The sequence below is a fragment of the Stegastes partitus genome, unplaced genomic scaffold, assembly GCF_000690725.1.
Source record: "Stegastes partitus isolate 25-593 unplaced genomic scaffold, Stegastes_partitus-1.0.2 Scaffold753, whole genome shotgun sequence".
Taxonomy (NCBI): Eukaryota; Metazoa; Chordata; class Actinopteri; family Pomacentridae; genus Stegastes; species Stegastes partitus.
Window position 1 is genome coordinate 1 of NW_007578484.1, and position 19,168 is coordinate 19,168.

A 19,168-nucleotide genomic window follows, 5' to 3' on the forward strand; every position below is an offset into this window, starting at 1 on the left:
GTAAGAGCTCCAACCTGCAGCTGTCAGGTTTAAGCATAAGTGTTTACTGACACAACAGAGGGCTTTTATTCATTTATTTTTAAATATTTCTCTCTTCTTGATTAGTTTCTGACTTCTCAGAGAAGCCCAGAGGCTCAGATTTGGGTACAAAAAGGTGAATTCAGTTTGAAATTCCTCATTCAAGATGATAAAACGTGGAGAGCTTAGTGAATTAAAGCGCTTCACGATGCTGGACGGTCTATAAATATATATAAATATACACTCAGTGCTTAACAGGTTGGACAGGTGGTCTCATACGTTTGTATGTAAGTGGTATTTTGTCGACTCCTCTCCAGGAACAAATGATGCGTAAGAAGCAGGCGCAGCACCTGGACGCCCGCTACGTGACCATGGTGGAGAACGCCTACTACTACTGCAACCCTCCGCCCATGGAGAAGACGGTGAAGAAGAAGAGGCCTCCGCTGCAGGAGTACATCCGCAAGCTGCTCTACAAGGACCTGTCCAAAGTGACCACGGAGAAGGTGCTGCGGCAGATGAGGAAGCTGCCCTGGCAGGACCCCGAGGTGAAGAGCTACCTGATCTGCTGCATGGTCAACATCTGGAACGTCAAGTACAACAGCATCCACTGCGTGGCCAACCTGCTGGCCGGCCTGGTGGCCTACCAGGAGGACGTGGGCATCCACGTGGTGGACGGGGTGCTGGAGGACATCCGGCTGGGCATGGAGGTAAAAACCACACCTGATCCAGGTTGTTTATGGAGCATCTGGGAGTTGAGCAAACGGACAGGAGACAACAAAAAATGTGCATAAACAATACGACAGAAAACTTGAAAGAATAAAAAACAGAAAGAACAGGAACTCAATGTAAAAAACAACCAAAAAACTCAACTATTAAGACCATGATGAGCAACCAGAATCCATTTCAAACATCTTCAGATTTTTATTAAAAACATCAACGAAGGAGGAACATTTGATCGAACCAGGAAGGATTCAGTTCAAAGTTTTGAGGATGTAAGACGTCTTGAGGTAGAGCAGGGACAGAGAAGCTCTCAAACCGAATCATTAACAAACAAAAGAACTTTAAAATCTGTGTATTTAACAGTTAGTCGGTGCTGAGATGCTGTTTTTAAACAGAGAAAAGAACGACTGAAACATAGAAATGCACTGATGTGAAGTTTCCGTGACGACTGACGATTATCTGCTTTTTGAGACCGAGACAATAAAATAATGACTAATGTTTATTTTAAAAATGTGAAAATGCAGAAATCTTTTTAAAATTTTGGTTTATTTTTCAAACGCAAAACCGTTATTAAAGGATGCTCTCTAGAAGATGGGATACGTGCTGCTATTTTAAAGAATACGTGACAGAAAAAGTTTATGTCTTTAGTTTCCTCTTCCATAAAGTGCTGCTGCACACCTGTTCAACTTGTCAGGTTGTTCTTTCACATCGAGTAATAATAAAAAAATACGATTTTGCCGCCCACAAAGGTAAATCATCAGCACCTAAATGATAAGAACTGAGATTTTTTCTTTTAAGAAGTGTAATTTTTCACCAGTTTTGTTCATTGAAGTTCATTCACTTGAGCTTTATAAACATCTTTGCGTCAGAAATAACATTTTTTTTCCAAATAAGACAACAAAGACTGATGTTTATTGTTCAGTTACTCTCTGAACACCCGTTCTGAGCCGATGATACCTCCACTTCTCAGTAATAATAACACGTAATAGTATATTTTCTATCTATAAATCAAATCTTTTCATTATTACACATGTGCAGCCTGCAATAAATGGTGCTTTACATACGTTTGGATGAATTAATGATGAATTAAAGCTGCAGAACTTTGCAGTTCAGCACCTTTAAAGTGTGTTTAAAGTGTAAAATATAGCTGTAGCCAACTAAAAGCAGACAATTATCATTTATTTATCATATTTCTCTGACTGCCAGCATGCATAGTGAACAGATTTTGCCATCGCCGCCTATAATTGTGTAATTCTCGGCTCTAATTCCATCATTTAGGTGATAAGCTGCGGTTTAATTTTCTTACGTAATCGCCTCTGAGCTACCAGCTGCTGAAATACGTCCTCTGAGGCAGTCGAACTCGTGTGTCGAGCAGCTGACAGGTTTGTTCCTGAAGTGGAGATCGGTGGGATTAGCCGAACAGAAAACAAAACCAGATGCTGCTGATCCTGACTGACGTTTCAGAGGAAGCGTAACGTAACTCTGACAACAAGTCGACCTGTTTCAAAGAGTCGAAGCGTGTGAACGTTCAGCTGCTCGCGTCGGAAACCTGCTGCTTCAGATCAAACCCAGAACCAGCGCGGTCGAGTTTATTTAACAGCAGGAGAGTTACAAATGTTGTTCTTGTTTTTTTTCCCTCCACAGTATTTTAGTTTATTTATATGAAAACAGCCAGTTTACAGCTTTATGTGTTTGATTATGTATAAAAATCACACTGAGTGCAGCAGCACAGACGTCCAAAATAAATGTTTATGAGACATTTTCCAAAATCCAGAGCTTCACAAGAGAGTAAATGAAGAAAGAAAAGTCTTAAAATCATCCTAATTTTGTTGTTTATTCATTATTTAGTACCACAGATTATGACTTTATTTATTATTTTTATTTTTTTCTCGCCTTTGCCTTTATTTTTTTAATATTTATTATCACTGTCGATCAATTTTGCCGACTTTATTCACAAAATCTTTGCCCCTCAGATCTTAAACTGGTAAAAATAACACATATTTTACTAATAAAAAGCTGGAATTTTGATGTTTTTATCTCGAGAGCTCACACAAATGATCAATTGTTTATCAAAACAAGTTAATTTTGATCAATTTTGAGGCGATTTTTCGAGCCTTTAATTAATCAGGTGCTTCAGCTGTTTATATTTATACAGAAATATTCAGAAAAAATTAAGAAATCGGTTAAAAAGTGGCACCAAAAACGGAGCAGGAGCGTTTTCTGATTATTTGTGTTTCCAAATTTGAGTCATAATCAGTAGAAACTTATATTCTGATCACTTTGTAGAGAGACTGAGTTTATTAACAGCAAAATGTTTAAATCAGCTGCAAAATAAAAGGAATAATGATTAAAAACACATGAATCGCTGCAGGCAGAGCACCGTTTCTCTGTTATTGCTTGTGGTACGTCCTGGTTCTGGACTCTCTGACCGGTCCGTCGCCTCTCAGGTGAACCAGCCCAAGTTCAACCAGCGGCGCATCAGCAGCGCCAAGTTCCTGGGCGAGCTCTACAACTACCGCATGGTGGAGTCGGCCGTCATCTTCCGCACCCTCTTCTCCTTCATCTCCTTCGGCGTGAACCAGGACGGCAGCGCCAGTCCCCTGGACCCCCCCGAGCACCTGTTCCGGATCCGGCTGGTCTGCACGCTGCTCGACACCTGCGGCCAGTACTTCGACCGCGGCTCCAGCAAGAGGAAGCTCGACTGCTTCCTCATCTACTTCCAGGTACGTCTGCCGGCTCCGGCTGCACATCTGGCCTCTCTGGTGCTCCGTCGTTGTTTATTTATGTGAAAATCTACAACAAGCTGCTCTTAAAGTCCGGTTCCTCTGGAAAAATGTGGATTAGAAGTGGATTTTCTTTAGCCGACACTCGGCCGCGCCATCGATTCATCTTAAAGGATGAGTCTGGATCCTCTCAGGATGTTCTGTGGCAGCTAATTTGTGCTAATTTAATTAATTGCACATTTGTTTAATTACATGCAGAAACAATGAAGGCCTGCAGGTAGAAGTAGAGCTGAAATAAATACTAAAAGTGATGTTGTGTGTCTAAACAGTTCATTTTTAGGGAATTTTTTGGGGTGATTTTGATCAAATATCATGATTTTAAAGTTGAAAATCTGATTATTCTTTCTGTTTTTACGGTTTTTGGCTGATAAATGATGCAATTTTGGCCATTTAAATAAAAAATACCAAGACTTTATAACTTGCTAGAGGTTTTTTTGAGGTAATAAATTAATCTGAGGTTTTATTACCAGGTAGGTTGTCACGCACAAGGAATTTAACTCGTGTTTTAGTGCAATGAATGGTAACGTGCAGGTTAAAAAAGTGCCGCAGGATAAATTAGCAGCAACAGAAACGAGGCGGTTATGAGTCACCAGGAGAGAAATGCTTCCATTATGCAGGAATGATAATCGGTCGTTAACGTCTCTAATCTCAACACACCTTCTGATTAAGTAAAAGTGAACTCAAGGTGTTGTTGTGTGTCTGCAGCGCTACATCTGGTGGAAGAAGAGCCTGGACGTGTGGACCAAGGACCACCCGTTCCCCATCGACATCGACTACATGATCAGCGACACCCTGGAGCTGCTGCGGCCCAAGATGAGGCTGAGCTGCTCGCTGGACGAGGCCACCAAACACGTCACCGACCTGGAGAGGGAGGTGCTCGTCAAGCTAGGTAGGAGCCCCGAGAACGTCCGCCGCGAAACCGCCGAGGCGCAGCAGCCGGTCGCTCCGGTCGGGCCGCGGCCCCGGCGCCGCAGCATTCCTCAGCGTGTAGGAGGCCGGCGATGCATCATCCGTCCGACAGGTTTAACGCCGCGAGGCATACCGAAGTCACGGAGTCGCTAAACGGCCCCGTCAACGGAGAGCTGGAAGAATTATAACCGTTAATTACAAAGGAATGACGTCTGCAGCAGCTCAGGGGGTTATTTTAGGTCTGCCACGCCAAACGTGTATTTTTAGTCGCTGCATTCCTTTCTAAGTCAGTGTGACTTCAGAGGCAGCAGTCTGGACAATATTCTACCATTTTAACGAGAAGTTAATCAGTTAAGTCAGGATTTCTCTGCGTCCTGCTTCTCAAACGTGAGATTTTCTTTGTTTTATGTCTTTTTTTGGACCAAGAAACACATTTGCAGACGTCATTTCAACCTCTTTGTCCTTCTGAAGGGCTTTTTAAATGTAGTTTTCAGATTCTTTACCAACCAGATTGCTTATTCTGACAAAAAAATGGCTCTATTATGCTTCAAGTTGCTGCTGAAGTCTGTAAAAGATTTAGTTTTCACAGAAAATAATGTGCTTCAGCAGTGAAAACTCCCCAAAGTTACTCATTTAGACGTCTGACTGAATTATGTTGTCATCCTGCAGCAAAATCTGCAGCTCACTCAGTGATAAAATCTTCATTTCTTTCCACAAACTGCACAAAAAAGGCAAAATCAAACAGTAAATTCAGTTTTTCCTTTGTTTTTTGGTGCTTCCAGCTTCTCAAAAGTCAGAATTTGCAGATTTTTCTTGTTTTTTGTTTTTGTTTAGATGAAACAAACCATTTACAGACATCAACTCAACCTCTTTAATCTCCTTTGGGGGATATTTTATGACATTTTCTGACGTTTTGTCGACCAGTTAGCTCATCGAATCCATCCTGAAGGGAAGCACAAGCTCTTGACACTATAAAAACACACCATAATGCCTCAAGCTCGACTTAGTTAAAGCACCAAACATGACATTTTTTCCAAAAATGTTTGTGTTTAAGCTCAGAAATATGAGCGATAGAGGCCGTAAAAACTCCTCAAAGTTACTCATCGAGACTGAATTATGTGAAATCTGCAGCTCACTCAGTGTTAAATCTTTATTTCTTTCCACAAACTGCACCAGAAAGGCAAAATCAAATTCAGTTTTTTGTTCAAATATAGTCTGATTTAGTTTAATGTTCTGTGTTTTGAACCTCTTTCAGCAGAAGTTATCATCGAACGTGGAGGAAATATTCACTCCTCTGTATTTTATCTCATCATTCTCATCTTCGTTTTAACAGAAATCCGTCTTTATTGACGCCTGATTTTAGGATTTTATCTTTTGGTGCATAACGGTTACCAAGAAACCTAAATATATAAAATAGGATCGTTTATAGTTAGAAGGCAGTATGTTCAGGATATAAAGAATATATAAAAGTACAGTTTCTGCAAATTTGTGCAAAATATGAGCCACTGAATGTGCAAATGATCCCAGAGTGAAGTGTGAGAACGTGTGGGAGGATAAAAATCCACAAAAATGTGAGACTCGTGTTGAAATTGAGACTTTTTATGGCGTGTAGTAAACGTAGACGACCACCGTGAGGCGCTGTAGAGCCGGAGGAAGCCTGAACACAGACGTGAAACGGTTTATCAAACCTGAGGATGTCGTATCTACGACGTCCATCCTGAAGAAACGTCTATGAAGATGCTGCAGAAGCTGCTAACGGCTGGTTCTGCTTAATTTAATTCCTCCAAGTTGCCAAAATGTGAATGAAAGTCTAAAGTTTCTCTCATGTGACCTAAATAATGAGATAAAAGTGACATTAAGTCAACATTAACTATAAACTAAAGGTGCTCCCGTCTGTTGGAGCTGACTGGAGACAAACAAATCAACCCAAATCTCACTTTTACGAGGTCCAGTTCATCCCAGAATTATTTATAAATGTTCAAAGTTTTGATTTACAGTGACTTTTTATCCAACCGATGAGTTTCTTCATGCTGGAGGTTAAATAAACAAGTGATCAGACTTTCGTTGTGGAGATAATGATGAGAAAAATGTACAAAAAGCATGATAAAACTAAAATTATTATGAGCAGAAATCACTATAAATCAAATTTGACTTGAGTGTGAATAATTGTGGGTTTAACTGAATTCAGCTAAATTCAGTTTCCTGCACGGGTTTAGTATAAACTGTTATTTAACTGTATTTATGGACATTTTATATGATAAGATAGACCACAAGCAAGAAGGCAAACAAACGTGAAGTCATGAGATGATCAATAAATAACAAGAAATTTGCCAAATTTAAAATAAAGTACATGTGATAATTATATTTTATTATTATAACCTTTAACTTGCTGTTAACGAGATATTTAGTGGGCATTAATCAACTTTTATTTTGTTAAAATCAAGATTATAAACAGTGTTTTTGTTTTTTCATGAAATAATAACCTTAATTTATTAATCTAAATTATATAAAGCGTTAGAAGGCAGCAAAACAAAGCGGACAAGTCGGTTTTAAAAGAGATAAATACACAGTTTAGTGAGTTTTGGGGTTTAAAAGACAATTTAAATGAATTAAAACCAGTGAAGGTTCTTGATAAAAGTATGTTTTAGTAAGAGTTTATAAGTGTTAGCGGTATAAACGGTGAATATTGAGGAAAATATGAGCTTATAAAGCAGTAAAAATGAACAAAAGTGGGATTTAAATGCCCATAAATCAACATATTTACTAAATAATTGTCGTCTTTTGATGATTTTGATTGATTCTTTCACCAGTTTGTCCTCAGAAAAGGTCTTAAATTTAACCTCATGCGGTCTTCAGAGCCTCAGATTAACGTTAACGAACCAGAATCTGATTAAAGTGAACTCTGTACGATTCACATAAACAGTTTTCATCTGCGACTGTAACAAATACAGAAACCTGAGCTGTGCGGCAGACTGTGATCTGCACCGTCAGGAATGTGAAACAGAGGAACAAAACAGCCGGCGAGGAGGAGGAAGTGCAGCAGGTGTATCTCGCTCCGATAGCAGCTCCGGCTTTGTTCACGGTTTCAAGGTGTCGACTTGGAATGTGCAGAGAAAAATGCGAACGCTCCACCCTCAGATACTGTGAAGCTGCTCAGACGGCAGCGGAAACGTCGTAAATCTGCTTTAAAAGACGCTGGAGAATCGTCACATTCCCACGTTTTCTGATAATCCAGCGATTAAAGGAGATGCTAACGGCTAATTCTGCACACTGTTAGTGGCACCGAGTTGCCAAAACGTGAACTAAAATCGAACATTTCTGCTTCGTGTTGCTTAAAAATAATATTTCCTGTGTGATTTCTGAGTAAAAGCGAGGTTTCTCCTGGCAGGAGGTTAAATAAACCCGTGAGAAACGATAGTCGGACGTTGTGTTGGAGATGCTAACGATAGAAACGTGCAAAAATAAACGACAAAAGAAGCCAATTGCCCAAATTAAAATGCACTATAAGTCAAAATTTGGCACATTTATGAATAATTTTCAGCGTAACTGTAGTGAAACTTGCTGCACTTCAAGTAAAAATGTTCATAAATCTTAATTTATGGTGATTTTTTATTTTCTCCGGCATGTTTCTGATGATTGGACACGACATAAACAAGCGACAACCGATGACAAATGTACAAAAACAGAACAGCAGAAGCTCAATGTGCTCATTTTATTTAATTTTTAAATGTGATTATTGTAGTTTATGAGTCAGTCGGACTGCTGAGGCTTTAAAACGAGGGATCTGCACGACTTAAAGAGCCTTAAAAAGCTTTAAATTAAATTAAAGCTTTAGAATAAACTGCGTCGGATCTTATTTTTCTTTTTTAAACTTGTTATTTAGGTACTTTTTTAACAATATAAGGACAACAAGTAGGAAAACAAACAAACATGAGGTCTGGGACGATCAGGAAATCGATGGAAAATTGTCTTTATTGAGATAAATTGACAGATAAACAATCGTTTATGAGAAATTCAAGGGATCCAGCAGCTCACACGTGTTGCATTTAGGAAAAACCATTAAACTAATTAACGTTCAAGGTGCAAAACTTTATCGTATTGTGTTATAACAAGTGTTGAGATGCTTATTCTGGAGGAGAACGGTTGTTTCTCGTCCCTCCAGGTGAAGCCTTGAGCTGATTAATGAGGGGAGACGGAGGTCAAGAGGCAGAAAGATCAGCAGCCGCTCGTTTAATCTTTAACACCGCCGTTAAATCTTATCGCCCGCTGTCAGCGCTGAGCGATGGCTGTCAAATGAAGCGGCTCAAAGTGTAAATGTTCGACCACAGGAACCTCGTGCAGGTGAATCGACTTTCTCCTCTGGTGTTTACGTGAGCGCCTGTGAGTTGATTGATGGAGGCCCCTCGGAGCCAAACACAGCCGCCATTGTTAGCGCTCATACCTCAGCCAGGATTCCTCAGAGTCACACGGCCCAACCTGATCGGCGGCTTCAGGCCCGGCTTCATTTCTCTGCCGTTGCGTAATTACTGTAACCTGCCTCGCTAATGAAACACCAGTTTGATGGCTTTTGTTTGAGCAAAGACGAGCTCATGGTCGACGTTTTTGTGTCCACGCAGGTCTGGCCATGGAGAAGGACGGCCGCTCCAGCGCCATGAGCGAAGGCGAGGTTCTGGACGAGGATGACGACGAGGACGACGAGGAAGGAGGCGCCGAGACCGAGGAGCAGTCGGGCAACGAGAGCGAGATGAACGAGCAGGAAGAGGACGTGAGTCTTTATCGTCGGCTTCCTCAACCAGAACAGCTGATGGCAGATAAATGGTTTCATCTGTCATCGCTTATCTGTCACAGAGGAAGATTGTGTTCAAGGAAACCTTCATTCATAAAAGGATCCACACACATGAACCAGACTGAGCGGTCCATCAGGGCCTGGCTGCAGATACGTTTATAAATGTCAGCCAGTGGTTCCCTCAGATCACAGAGCAGCAACGACAACAGAAGACGTTCAACTTAAAGAAGCTTCAATCGTATTTAAAGCTGTTGCACCAAAATGTGTTCCGTCAGAAAGGTCACCATCCATCCATCCATTCATCCAACCATCCATCCGTCCATTATCTCTACACCTTAATCCTCATTAGGGTCGTGGGGGGCTGGAGTCTATCCCAGCTGACTCAGGGTGAAGGCAGGTTCACCTGGACAGGTAACCAGTCTATCACAGGGCTACACTTAGAGACAGACAACCAAGCACACTCACATTCACACCTACGGACAATTTACAATCACCAATTAACCTCAGCATGTTTCTGGACTGTGGAAGGAAGCTGGAGAACCCGGAGAGAACCCACGCTGCACGAGGAGAACATGGAGACTCCACGCAGAAAGATCCCGGGTGTCCTCACCGGGACGTGAACCTTGTAGCTGCGAGGCGACAGTGCTGACCACTGAGCCACCTTGCAACCCAGTAATATTTATATAACTGATTACGACCCTACAAAAACTAAATAAAATGCAGTTTCACCAGACCACTACCTATTAAGGATGAGATCTGACAGCGTTATTATTATTTATGGAGGATAATCTGACTAATGTGCTTTACAGAACTCAACCTGATTACTGCAAACATTAAAACTAAGACACGACATTATTGTTCTTATGGAGGTTAAGGTGATTTATTTAAATGTTTTGGTTCTACATAAATACAGTTCCTAACACACTTAGCAGCCCACCTGTCCCCCTGGTGAGCATCGAGCGGTGTACAGATGATGGATGGGAGGATATTTAGACCATCCAGCACCATGAAGTGCTTTAATGCTCTCAGTGTTTCACTATTTTGAACAGGAATGAGGAATTTAGACTGAATTCAACCACTGAAACTAACTGTTCTGTTCAGGAAATAGAGTAAATGACCAGAATTTAACATCTTAATAAAGACATAATTGTGTGCTTTACTGTTTTTTCAGGGGTTTTTTTGTAAAACAGTACATTTGAAAACTCCTGGATGACAACAATAATTATATTTTAGCATTAAAATGATCATTTGGGTTAACAAGCTTCTGCATTCTGGTGTATTAACCGTTACAGAAACATAAGAAATGATTTAATGCTGTTAATTTAGGGCATAAGCCTGACGTTGGGTGCTGGTCTGATACATTTGTTAAGCTCTGTGTATATATGAATACCCAACAAATAGAAGCTTTTCCATGTAAATCGTTTTGCAAATTGGTTTGAAAACCTACAGTAAAAATCAAACTTGCGTCGTGTTGGGTTTGTTCTCGGTGTGGCGACAGCAGATCAGGTGCGAGGATTCGTTTCTAGATACGTCAAGAAACTGAAAAGCTTGAATCTGAAGCTCATTAATCAGCGTTTGTGTGTTAACGAGCTGTTTCTGTTTTTGTTTAAATCTCCACAGGAAGGATCGGAGAACGAGGAGGAGGAGCGGGAGGAAGAGGACGAGGAGAACACCGACTATCTGACCGACTCCAACAAAGAGAACGAGACTGACGAGGAGAACAACGTAAGACTCAGATGCTGAAATCTCTTCAGTAGCAGCCTGTGAGATTATTTTAACTTTAGGTTTAAAAAAATCACAGTTTTTTAAAGATGTGTTGATGGTGCAGGAGGTCACCATCCGCGGAGGAGGACTGAAGCACGTGGCCTGCGCCGAGGACGAGGACTTCATCCAGGCTCTGGATAAGATGATGCTGGAGAACCTGCAGGTAAGACGTCCAGCCGCTCACCTGTCGCCCAAACAAGGTGTTCACATCCTTTACAGCTCTTCAAAATAAGAGCATCGTGACCCCCGCTGGCCTGGAGCTGGTTGAATGTGTGCAGCTTCATACGTAATAAATCAGAAATCGGTCGAACAGAAGAAACTTGTTGATCTGAGACTAAAAAATCCAACATTCAAAGTCTTGTCTTTGTATCGGAGCAGCAGAATTAAAGGTTGTGTAACAAATGAGGCTGAAATCTACTTTATACCAACATTTTTAAGCTTCGTTTAACCTCAAAACTTTGCCAGACGTCCACTTCATTTGTCCAAGTGCAATGTTAGCTTTTAGCATGTTAGCATATAAACTTGTGAATGTGTTAATGAAGACTTTAATCAGCCCACGTTGACTCTTCTTGATCTCTTTGCGTCCCTGCAGCAGCGCAGCGGCGAGTCGGTGAAGGTCCACCAGCTGGACGTGGCGATCCCTCTGCAGCTGAAGAGCCAGCTGAAGAAAGGCGGCTCCGGCCAGTCGTGCATCGGCGAGGCGGAGTCGGACATCTCCGACACCATGCAGTTCGTCATGCTGACCCGCAAGGGCAACAAGCAGCAGGTGAAGTTTGACCCACGGTCACAACACACATTTACACACACTGACGTTTAATTCACCCGCTAAGTGTAAATACTGAGGTTAAGGAGCGATTTTATCAGATTTAATTCACATATTGGGGATTAAAACTCAGTAAATATCATAAATAATCCTGCTGTAGCTCACTGTAGTGTTCTGAATGTCAAGAGTATTCATTTCATTATTATTATCATATTTAGAATTATCTCCAGAACCAACATAATGAGAAACATCTGACATCACCGACGTTATGCGACTGCAGAAAACTTCATCGTCTGGATTTGCAGTTCTGTGTTTTCTAAAGCAGCAGGTTCTGTTTCTCGCTTGTTTTTAAAGCGTCGGGCTGCATAAATGAGCCCAGAGGTTGTTGTCGATTAAAGAAAGTCTTGGATTAAACAGAACCAGGACCGTAGAGCAGCTTTGTTAAAGTACATGTAGGGAGGCAGCGATGCTCTTGTGTCGCTGAATGAAGCTTCCCTCAAACACACTCGGCCCAGTGTGACCGAAACCAGGAATAATATTGACTCTGGACGCCGGCGCTGAGCTCGTACTGGGCTCTTTGTGACGACGGTTCAGGGTTGAACCAACACGCCGAGGAAACTTCTGCACAAGTTAAAACTTGGCTTCAGACTACGACTGAGAATCATTGGTCAGAATAATCGATTAGTTCGGTTTGTAAAATGTCAGGAAATCGTGAAAAGTGTCAGTTTGTTGTCATTAAGGAGGAAAGAAACCAGAAAATATTCACTTCTAAGAGTTCTGTGAATGTTTGGCAGCAGCTGTTGAATAAATGGTTGAATGCTGTAAAATTCAAAAACTGCAAAAAATAACAGCAAATATCCGTAAAATACGACATTTTTTAGTTGATTTTGGTTAAATTAAATCCAGTAAATTTTATGGCCACACATTGTTAAAGAACAAAACGCTGTTTGCAAAAATGTGGACAATACTTTGAGTTTGTCTGTTTTTTTTTGTTTTTTTACAGTCAACATGTAAATTACTTGTTTAACAAGAAAAAAGAAAATCTGTAAAACAGCAGTTAAAAAAATAATTTGCCATTTTCAACACTTAATATATGTATATTTTTCTTTCCAATAACAGTAAAAATCTGTAAAATAATATTTTTTTGCAGATTTTATTTAAAACAACAAAGGTGTAATTTTATGGTTAAATGTTCTAAAAGAAAAAATACTAAAAATGTAAAATATCGATAAAATATTGACTTTTTTGCTGATTTATGCTATAAAATAGCAATAAATTATTTTTAAAATAGTTAAAAATATTGTTTTAACCTTTTTTTTAACAGTGAAGCTGGAATCAGATAATGTAGTTATTTATTTTTATATTTTTTTCATAAAGTAGCTTACACGGATTAATTAATTATCAAAACATTAAGTAGCTGAGAAACAATCGATTAATGTATTTATTGTTGATCTGCTGTTTTTATAGGGATTTAAAAAGTGGTTTTGGTTTCACATAACGGAGCCTCCAGCCTAAACATTGTCCTTACGTTAGTGAAGTGACAGCAAACATCTTGACTCTTGAAAGAATAAAACTTTACACGACTATAAATCACAATAAAGCAGCTGTAAGTGAACCATGTGTTGTCAGAGAGGAGGCTGTGTCTGTTTCAGGACACCACGAGGAGCTTTCTGGCCCGTCAGGGGTTAAAGACGTGACCGTGGTCGAGGGTCGAGTATATAAAGACGCTGGTGTGTGCCGAGCTGCTGCTGGAATGCGGTCTGAGGCCGAGCTGGTTGCCGCTCCGCTGGGTGTGTCCGGCTTTCTGCAGCTTTAATGAAGCGCTCAGTCCACAGCCGGCTGCTGCAGCGCAACACAGAGCGTCCTTGTTGCCGCGCAGACGGGAAAATGACATTTTTCAGTCCGTAAACAGGCGCAGGTTACTGAGCACAAGCTTCCTGTGTTGTTTGGTGGACGTCCTCGCTGCTGTTTGGGACGAACCAAAGCATTAAAACACAGAGAATCACTGCCTGCTGTTTGAAGGCAGCTTCAGTTTGTATTTTATTCTGATGATTTATTTACTTGTCATCCAGAGGCGATTATAGGTGATCAAGAAACCAATATACACAATAAATATTATACATTAACAGCATGAGGTAGTCGGTTACTTTATTAATTAATCACGATTGCTAGAACTGAATAGGAATAGGAGTGATGATGTCAGAGGGTCACATGATCGATCAGCTGATTGAGATCGATCAGTTTGTCTCCTGCTTCTTCTCCATTCTGTTAGTTGCCAACTAAGATCCAGATATTAAAGCATTTTTAATCGTTGTTTTCCAGACTGTGTTTCAGGTTCATCCGTGGCTGCTTCCTAACTTAGCCGCTAGCCGCTAGCGTAGCCTTAGCTGCCATGGGAGCAGCTAACGTCCTGATTTGTGGAGACGTTGGTGCTTCTAGTTCAGTTTTTGCAAGTTGTGTGTCTGCTAGAGGTGTTTCTGTCAGTTCGAGCAGACTTTTTAACTTAATCTGACTTTAAAAGATGTTACGCTGCTACAGTTAGCATTAGCCGCAAGCAAAGAGGCACAGCTAACCTCCTAGCGATAGCATAAACCTAGCACCATCAGCAGAATAAGCCGCACCGGCACCAACACGTGAATTATTGAGGCAGTTTCAGTCTAAGTGTTTATTGGTGTTTATTGCAGTTTCAGCTACGCCCGCTAACTCACGTTTAAACTGCAACAGTCTGCTAATGCACTCGTCTGATTGGCTGTCACAGGTGATGTGTAACCAATCAGATCTCTGTTTTATCGTAAATCAATAAAGACATTTTAGTTCGTTAGCTTGGAGCCTGGAAAATTGTGATCACTATTTGCTCACTTTTTTGTGAACTAAAGGATTAATTTTTAATTTAAAAGGCGCTTTAGAATCAATTAAGAATAAAAACAATGATTAGGAACTGATTTTGAGGAAGTGTTTTACTTAAAGGAACAGTTCAAAGTTTGTGCAAGTGCACATCTTTGCTTTCTTTCTTGAGATTAGAAGAGCTGATGGATGTGGGGAGTGTCAAGCGTTAGCCAGTTAGCTTAGCATTGAAACAGCTAACATGCTCGTGACATGAAAAGAAAATTCATGACTGAAGCTTTAAACTATTAGCTTTACAACAAAAACCCAAATGAGCTGAACAATCATCTGCTGCTGCTCGATGTTTTAAATGTTTTTGTTGTTGTTTGTTTGTTTTGGACAGTATAAGATCCTGAACGTGCCGCTGTCGTCCCACCTGGCGGCGAATCACTTCAACCAGCAGCAGGCCGAGCAGGAGGAGCGCATGAGGATGAAGAAGCTGACCCTGGACATCAACGAGAGGCAGGAGCAGGAGGACTACCAGGGTACGGCGCTGGTTCTGTTTAATGGGGGAAACTTCATCAGCTTAACGCTAACGTCAACGTAGCGACGACGCTAATGAAGAGATGATTCACAGATATATGCAGATTATTGAGCAACACTTAAAACTGCTCATTTGTTTTACATTATTTTTCATTCTTTTGACATAAAATGTGAGATTTCCTTTTATTTCTTGCTTTTAAAGTTAATTTTTTTTTTGTTTTACTGGCGTTTTAGTTACAAATACATCATCAGGGACTGTTTCCATCGTAGCTGTCGGTTTAATTTATGAGTTTTTTGATCTATAAAACATCAGAAAATGACAAAAGATGCCCATCAGTGCCACAAGATGCTCAGTTTGCTGCCATAAAGGAGCAACGAAACCCAGAAATTTATGAAGATAATTTTATTTTTGGACTTTTTTTTTTTGTTTTCTTTGTCCAAGCAACTGTTCAGCATCCAAATGTATTAATTTAATGTCATGTAAGACCAAGAACAGGCAGCAAACTCTACATTTAAGGACCTGAAACCATCAAATATTTGGTGTTCTTGCTCGAAAAGTAGCTCTAAAGCTGTTATTAGTCATTATTAATAAGTTATTGCAGCTCCACAGGCCCTCTGACTGATGTCAGCTCCTCAGATGTGAGAATTTGCAGTTTTCCTTCTTTATTTTTGCACAATTGGAAACCAAATATCTTTGTGTTTTGGGATATATTTGGGAATTTCTCTTTTATTTTCTGACCTTTTAAGGACTAAATGGTTCGATTTTCAATTAGTCCAAGATTCCATTTTCATTTTACTGCCACTAAAGAGGAAAGAAACTCAAAAATATTCCCGTTTGAGAAGCTCAAACCGATCCAAAAGGTTAAACTAGCAGCTGATCGGTGAATCTTTGATCGATTAACCCTCCTTCCCCCTGCAGAGATGATGCAGTCTCTGGCTCAGCGTCCGGCTCCGGCCAACACCAACCGGGAGCGCCGGCCTCGGTACCAGCACCCGAAAGGAGCTCCCAACGCCGACCTCATCTTCAAGACCGGAGGAAGGTGAGTCCGGACCGCCGACAACTCAGAGGACCGGCAGGAAAACACACGTGTTGGGTTCGGGTTGATGACGGTGTCTGACAGAACCGACGTGTCTTTGAACAGAGTGAAAAGGGAGAGAAATGAGAGGCAGGAGGAGCGAGAGAGGAGAGAGAGGCAGGACAGGAGGGTGAAGCAGGAGAAACACCAGATTCATGACTAGCTAGGGCGAGAACATCTGGAGCTGCAGCGCATCCAGGACGCTTTAACGAGATCATCGTTTAGCTGTTAGCGGTACAGCTGGTTAACAGGAGTTTATAGTTCTGGTTCCAGGAGGTTCAGGTGAGGTTGTTCTGGAAACCTTCATGTTTATACGTCATTATCAGTCTGTTGCATGTGTTTAATGAATCCCCGGCAGTTAAATATTCACAGCTCTGGCAGAATAAAGACACAGAAACATGCTCGTTTTCCTTTGGTTTCATATTCTGGTAGGTTCATCTGTGTTTTTCTACAAATGTGAGTTTTCAGGGAGATGTTTGGCATCAGTTACCGTCATAAAACCAAACAATACACCTGATAAAACGCCTCAGTTTCCATTTAATCCTCCTGGTGCTGCATTTTATTCCATCTTTCTCTTTAAAACTCCAAAACCAACAGTGTCAGCTTCCTAATGAGTACTGTTGTTACACCATAGAGCTCCACAGTTGTCCAAAAGCTAAAAACACACCAGCTAGCCTCTGTGCTGCACTCACTCCTTACTTTTCTAGTTCCACGAACACACCCTTTAGTTAATTACTAATCAGCCTATTTACACCAAATGTGGAGTAACGTGCTGCTGAAACTAATCCAACGCCTCGTTTTCTTTAGTAAAATGACTGTCAAGCAGTTTTAAGTTCTTAACTCTGTTTAAAAAGTTAATTATTAATAATTTTGCAGGTGTTTTGGTGTTGTTGTCCTGACACGAGGAGACTTCTTAAAAGGTCACATGATGATACAAGAAAATATCAAAGTTACTGAATATGAGTCCAGTTGAATGCCTCATTAAGACATGAAAGGAATACAGGACACATTTATCAAAAGCTGAGTTACAGAGCAAGAAGGGAACGAGTGAGTGAGGCCACCAAGACACCGATTAGTCCTCTGAAGGAGCTAGAAACTGCTCGTCACCACCGTGCTTCATCATGATGCTGCCACCACCGTGCCTCACAGTGGGGATGGTGTGTTTGTGATGATGTGCAATATTTGGTGTCAGCCAGAGATAGCTACTAGTCTGAGGCCCCAAAAGCTCAAATTTGATCTAATTGGACCAAAGAACCTTCTTCCAGGTGGCTTTAGAGTCTCCACCTGTCTTCTGGTGAACTCTGGTCCAGATTTAAGAAGATTCTCTTTGTCTCCCATAAAGCTTTGACGATTGACGAACAGACAACAGTTGTTGTATGAACAGTCTCTAACATCTCAGCTGCTGAAGCTGGAAACTCCTACAGAGGAGTCAGAGGTGTCTTGGTGGCCTCTCTCACTGCACACCATCTCCACCATGAAGCACGGTGGTGGCAGCATCATGATGGTGGTGAATACTCGCTCGTAACTCCTTCAGAAGTGTCAGAGGTGTCTTGGTGGCCTTCCTCACATGTTTCCTTCTTGCTCAGTTTTTGAGGACGTCCTGTTCTAGACATGTACCACATTGCTTCCATCCTTCATGGTGGACTCTAAGAGATGTTCAGTGATGTTTTTTGTAAATTCTAGCTCAAATAGCCAAATTAAACTGACCATGATTCAAGGCTGAACAACAACAAAAGCTGAACACTATTTACAGGCACTCTATGTTCAGATAGAGGTGCTGCTACAACCAGGGTCAGACTTTGACTTCTGCCGCGACCCGGCTGGTTTTCTACAGTAAATGTTCTGCTGTGTCCTCCAGGAGACGCTGATCGGAGTCTGGGCCCGGGCTGAGCGAGCGAGCACGAGAACGAATGAACGAGCAAACGAGAGAGAAAGAGAAAGAGAGCGACAAGAAAAAAACGAGAAGATCGGAGGGGAAAGCCGGTCGGAGCGGGGACCGAGTCCTCCAAGACGCCCACTGATGCCGGATCAGAACCGACCCCTGACCTGAACACTCACTCGAAGCCCGAGGAGGGGGGAGGCAGCGCCGGGGAGGGGGCCGGGGTCGGAGGTCAGGGGTCACACATGGGCTCTCTTTCTTTTTTGTCTGTTGCCTGAGATGACAAAAAAAAATTTATTAAAAAACACACAACTGTCTGGACGAGAACTGCAAACATCTGACCGGCAGGGGGGCGGACCGGACCAGGCGGGGCGGACGGATCGGACCCGCAAAACGTGGAGGGACAACACCGACTCACATTTAGGAGTTCAAACCTGCGAGTGCACAACATTTACACGAGACTAGCGACGGGGTTTTGTTTTTGTTTCATTTTGGACTAGAACCGGGAGACGCGTCTCGGTCTGAGAGGCGGCGCTGGACGGACTGTCGGCCCAGAGCTGCACAGGAGGACGGGATGTTTTGTTCACGACACACGTGGACGGGTTGATGAGAAAAAGTGGCTGATGGGGTGAAATCTTGTTCTGGAGGCCTCGTTGATTTACAGAAGCAGATGTTAGTCGAAACCCCCCAAAAATATTCAGTTTGTTTCACATTTTTTGATGCTTTTGCTTTAAAAAAAGAATAAAATCAACAATCTGTGTCCACGATTCTTTCTGTTTTGGGTTCAGAGGGTTTAAAAAAACAACTCAAAAGATAATTAAATACCAGTTTTGTGTTCACTGTTGGTTTCTGCTGCTGCTAAGCGGCTAAAAAAATCTCCTCGAGGCCAAACAAACGCGGCATTTTCTGCATATGTTCTTGTGCAGATGAAGTAAGCAGAGCGAGGCTAGCTGTTTCCACCCGTTTCCAGTCTTTGTGCTAAGCTAAGCTAACAGCTTTAGCTCCGTGTCGACCCTGCAGACATGAAATCGATCTTCCCGTCGCTCCGGGCCGAAGCGAGCGAGTTCACGCCACATACCAGAACCGGCTCTAAATCAGAACAAG

At 41.6% G+C, this 19,168-nt stretch overlaps 1 protein-coding gene across 1 annotated transcript; it reads left to right on the forward strand.

Moving 5' to 3' along the window:
• Window positions 1-293: 293 nt before the first annotated feature.
• On the forward strand, window positions 294-18,817 carry LOC103364496 (regulator of nonsense transcripts 2-like). The gene is made up of 10 exons (XM_008291639.1): window positions 294-725; window positions 3,186-3,461; window positions 4,227-4,410; window positions 9,047-9,195; window positions 10,837-10,941; window positions 11,045-11,143; window positions 11,573-11,746; window positions 14,970-15,111; window positions 16,029-16,149; window positions 18,047-18,817. Exons 1-10 carry the CDS (start codon window positions 342-344, stop codon window positions 18,051-18,053), a joined length of 1,641 nt encoding a protein of 546 aa, XP_008289861.1. The 5' UTR covers window positions 294-341; the 3' UTR covers window positions 18,054-18,817.
• The last annotated feature ends 351 nt before the right edge of the window (window positions 18,818-19,168 follow it).

Coding starts and splice junctions, on each gene's coding strand:
- LOC103364496 (XM_008291639.1), top strand. CDS start 342: ATGATGCGTAAGAAGCAGGCGCAGCACCTGGACGCCCGCTACGTGACC. Junction 726..3,185: donor ACATCCGGCTGGGCATGGAG/GTAAAAACCACA, acceptor GTCGCCTCTCAG/GTGAACCAGCCCAAGTTCAA. Junction 3,462..4,226: donor GCTTCCTCATCTACTTCCAG/GTACGTCTGCCG, acceptor GTGTGTCTGCAG/CGCTACATCTGGTGGAAGAA.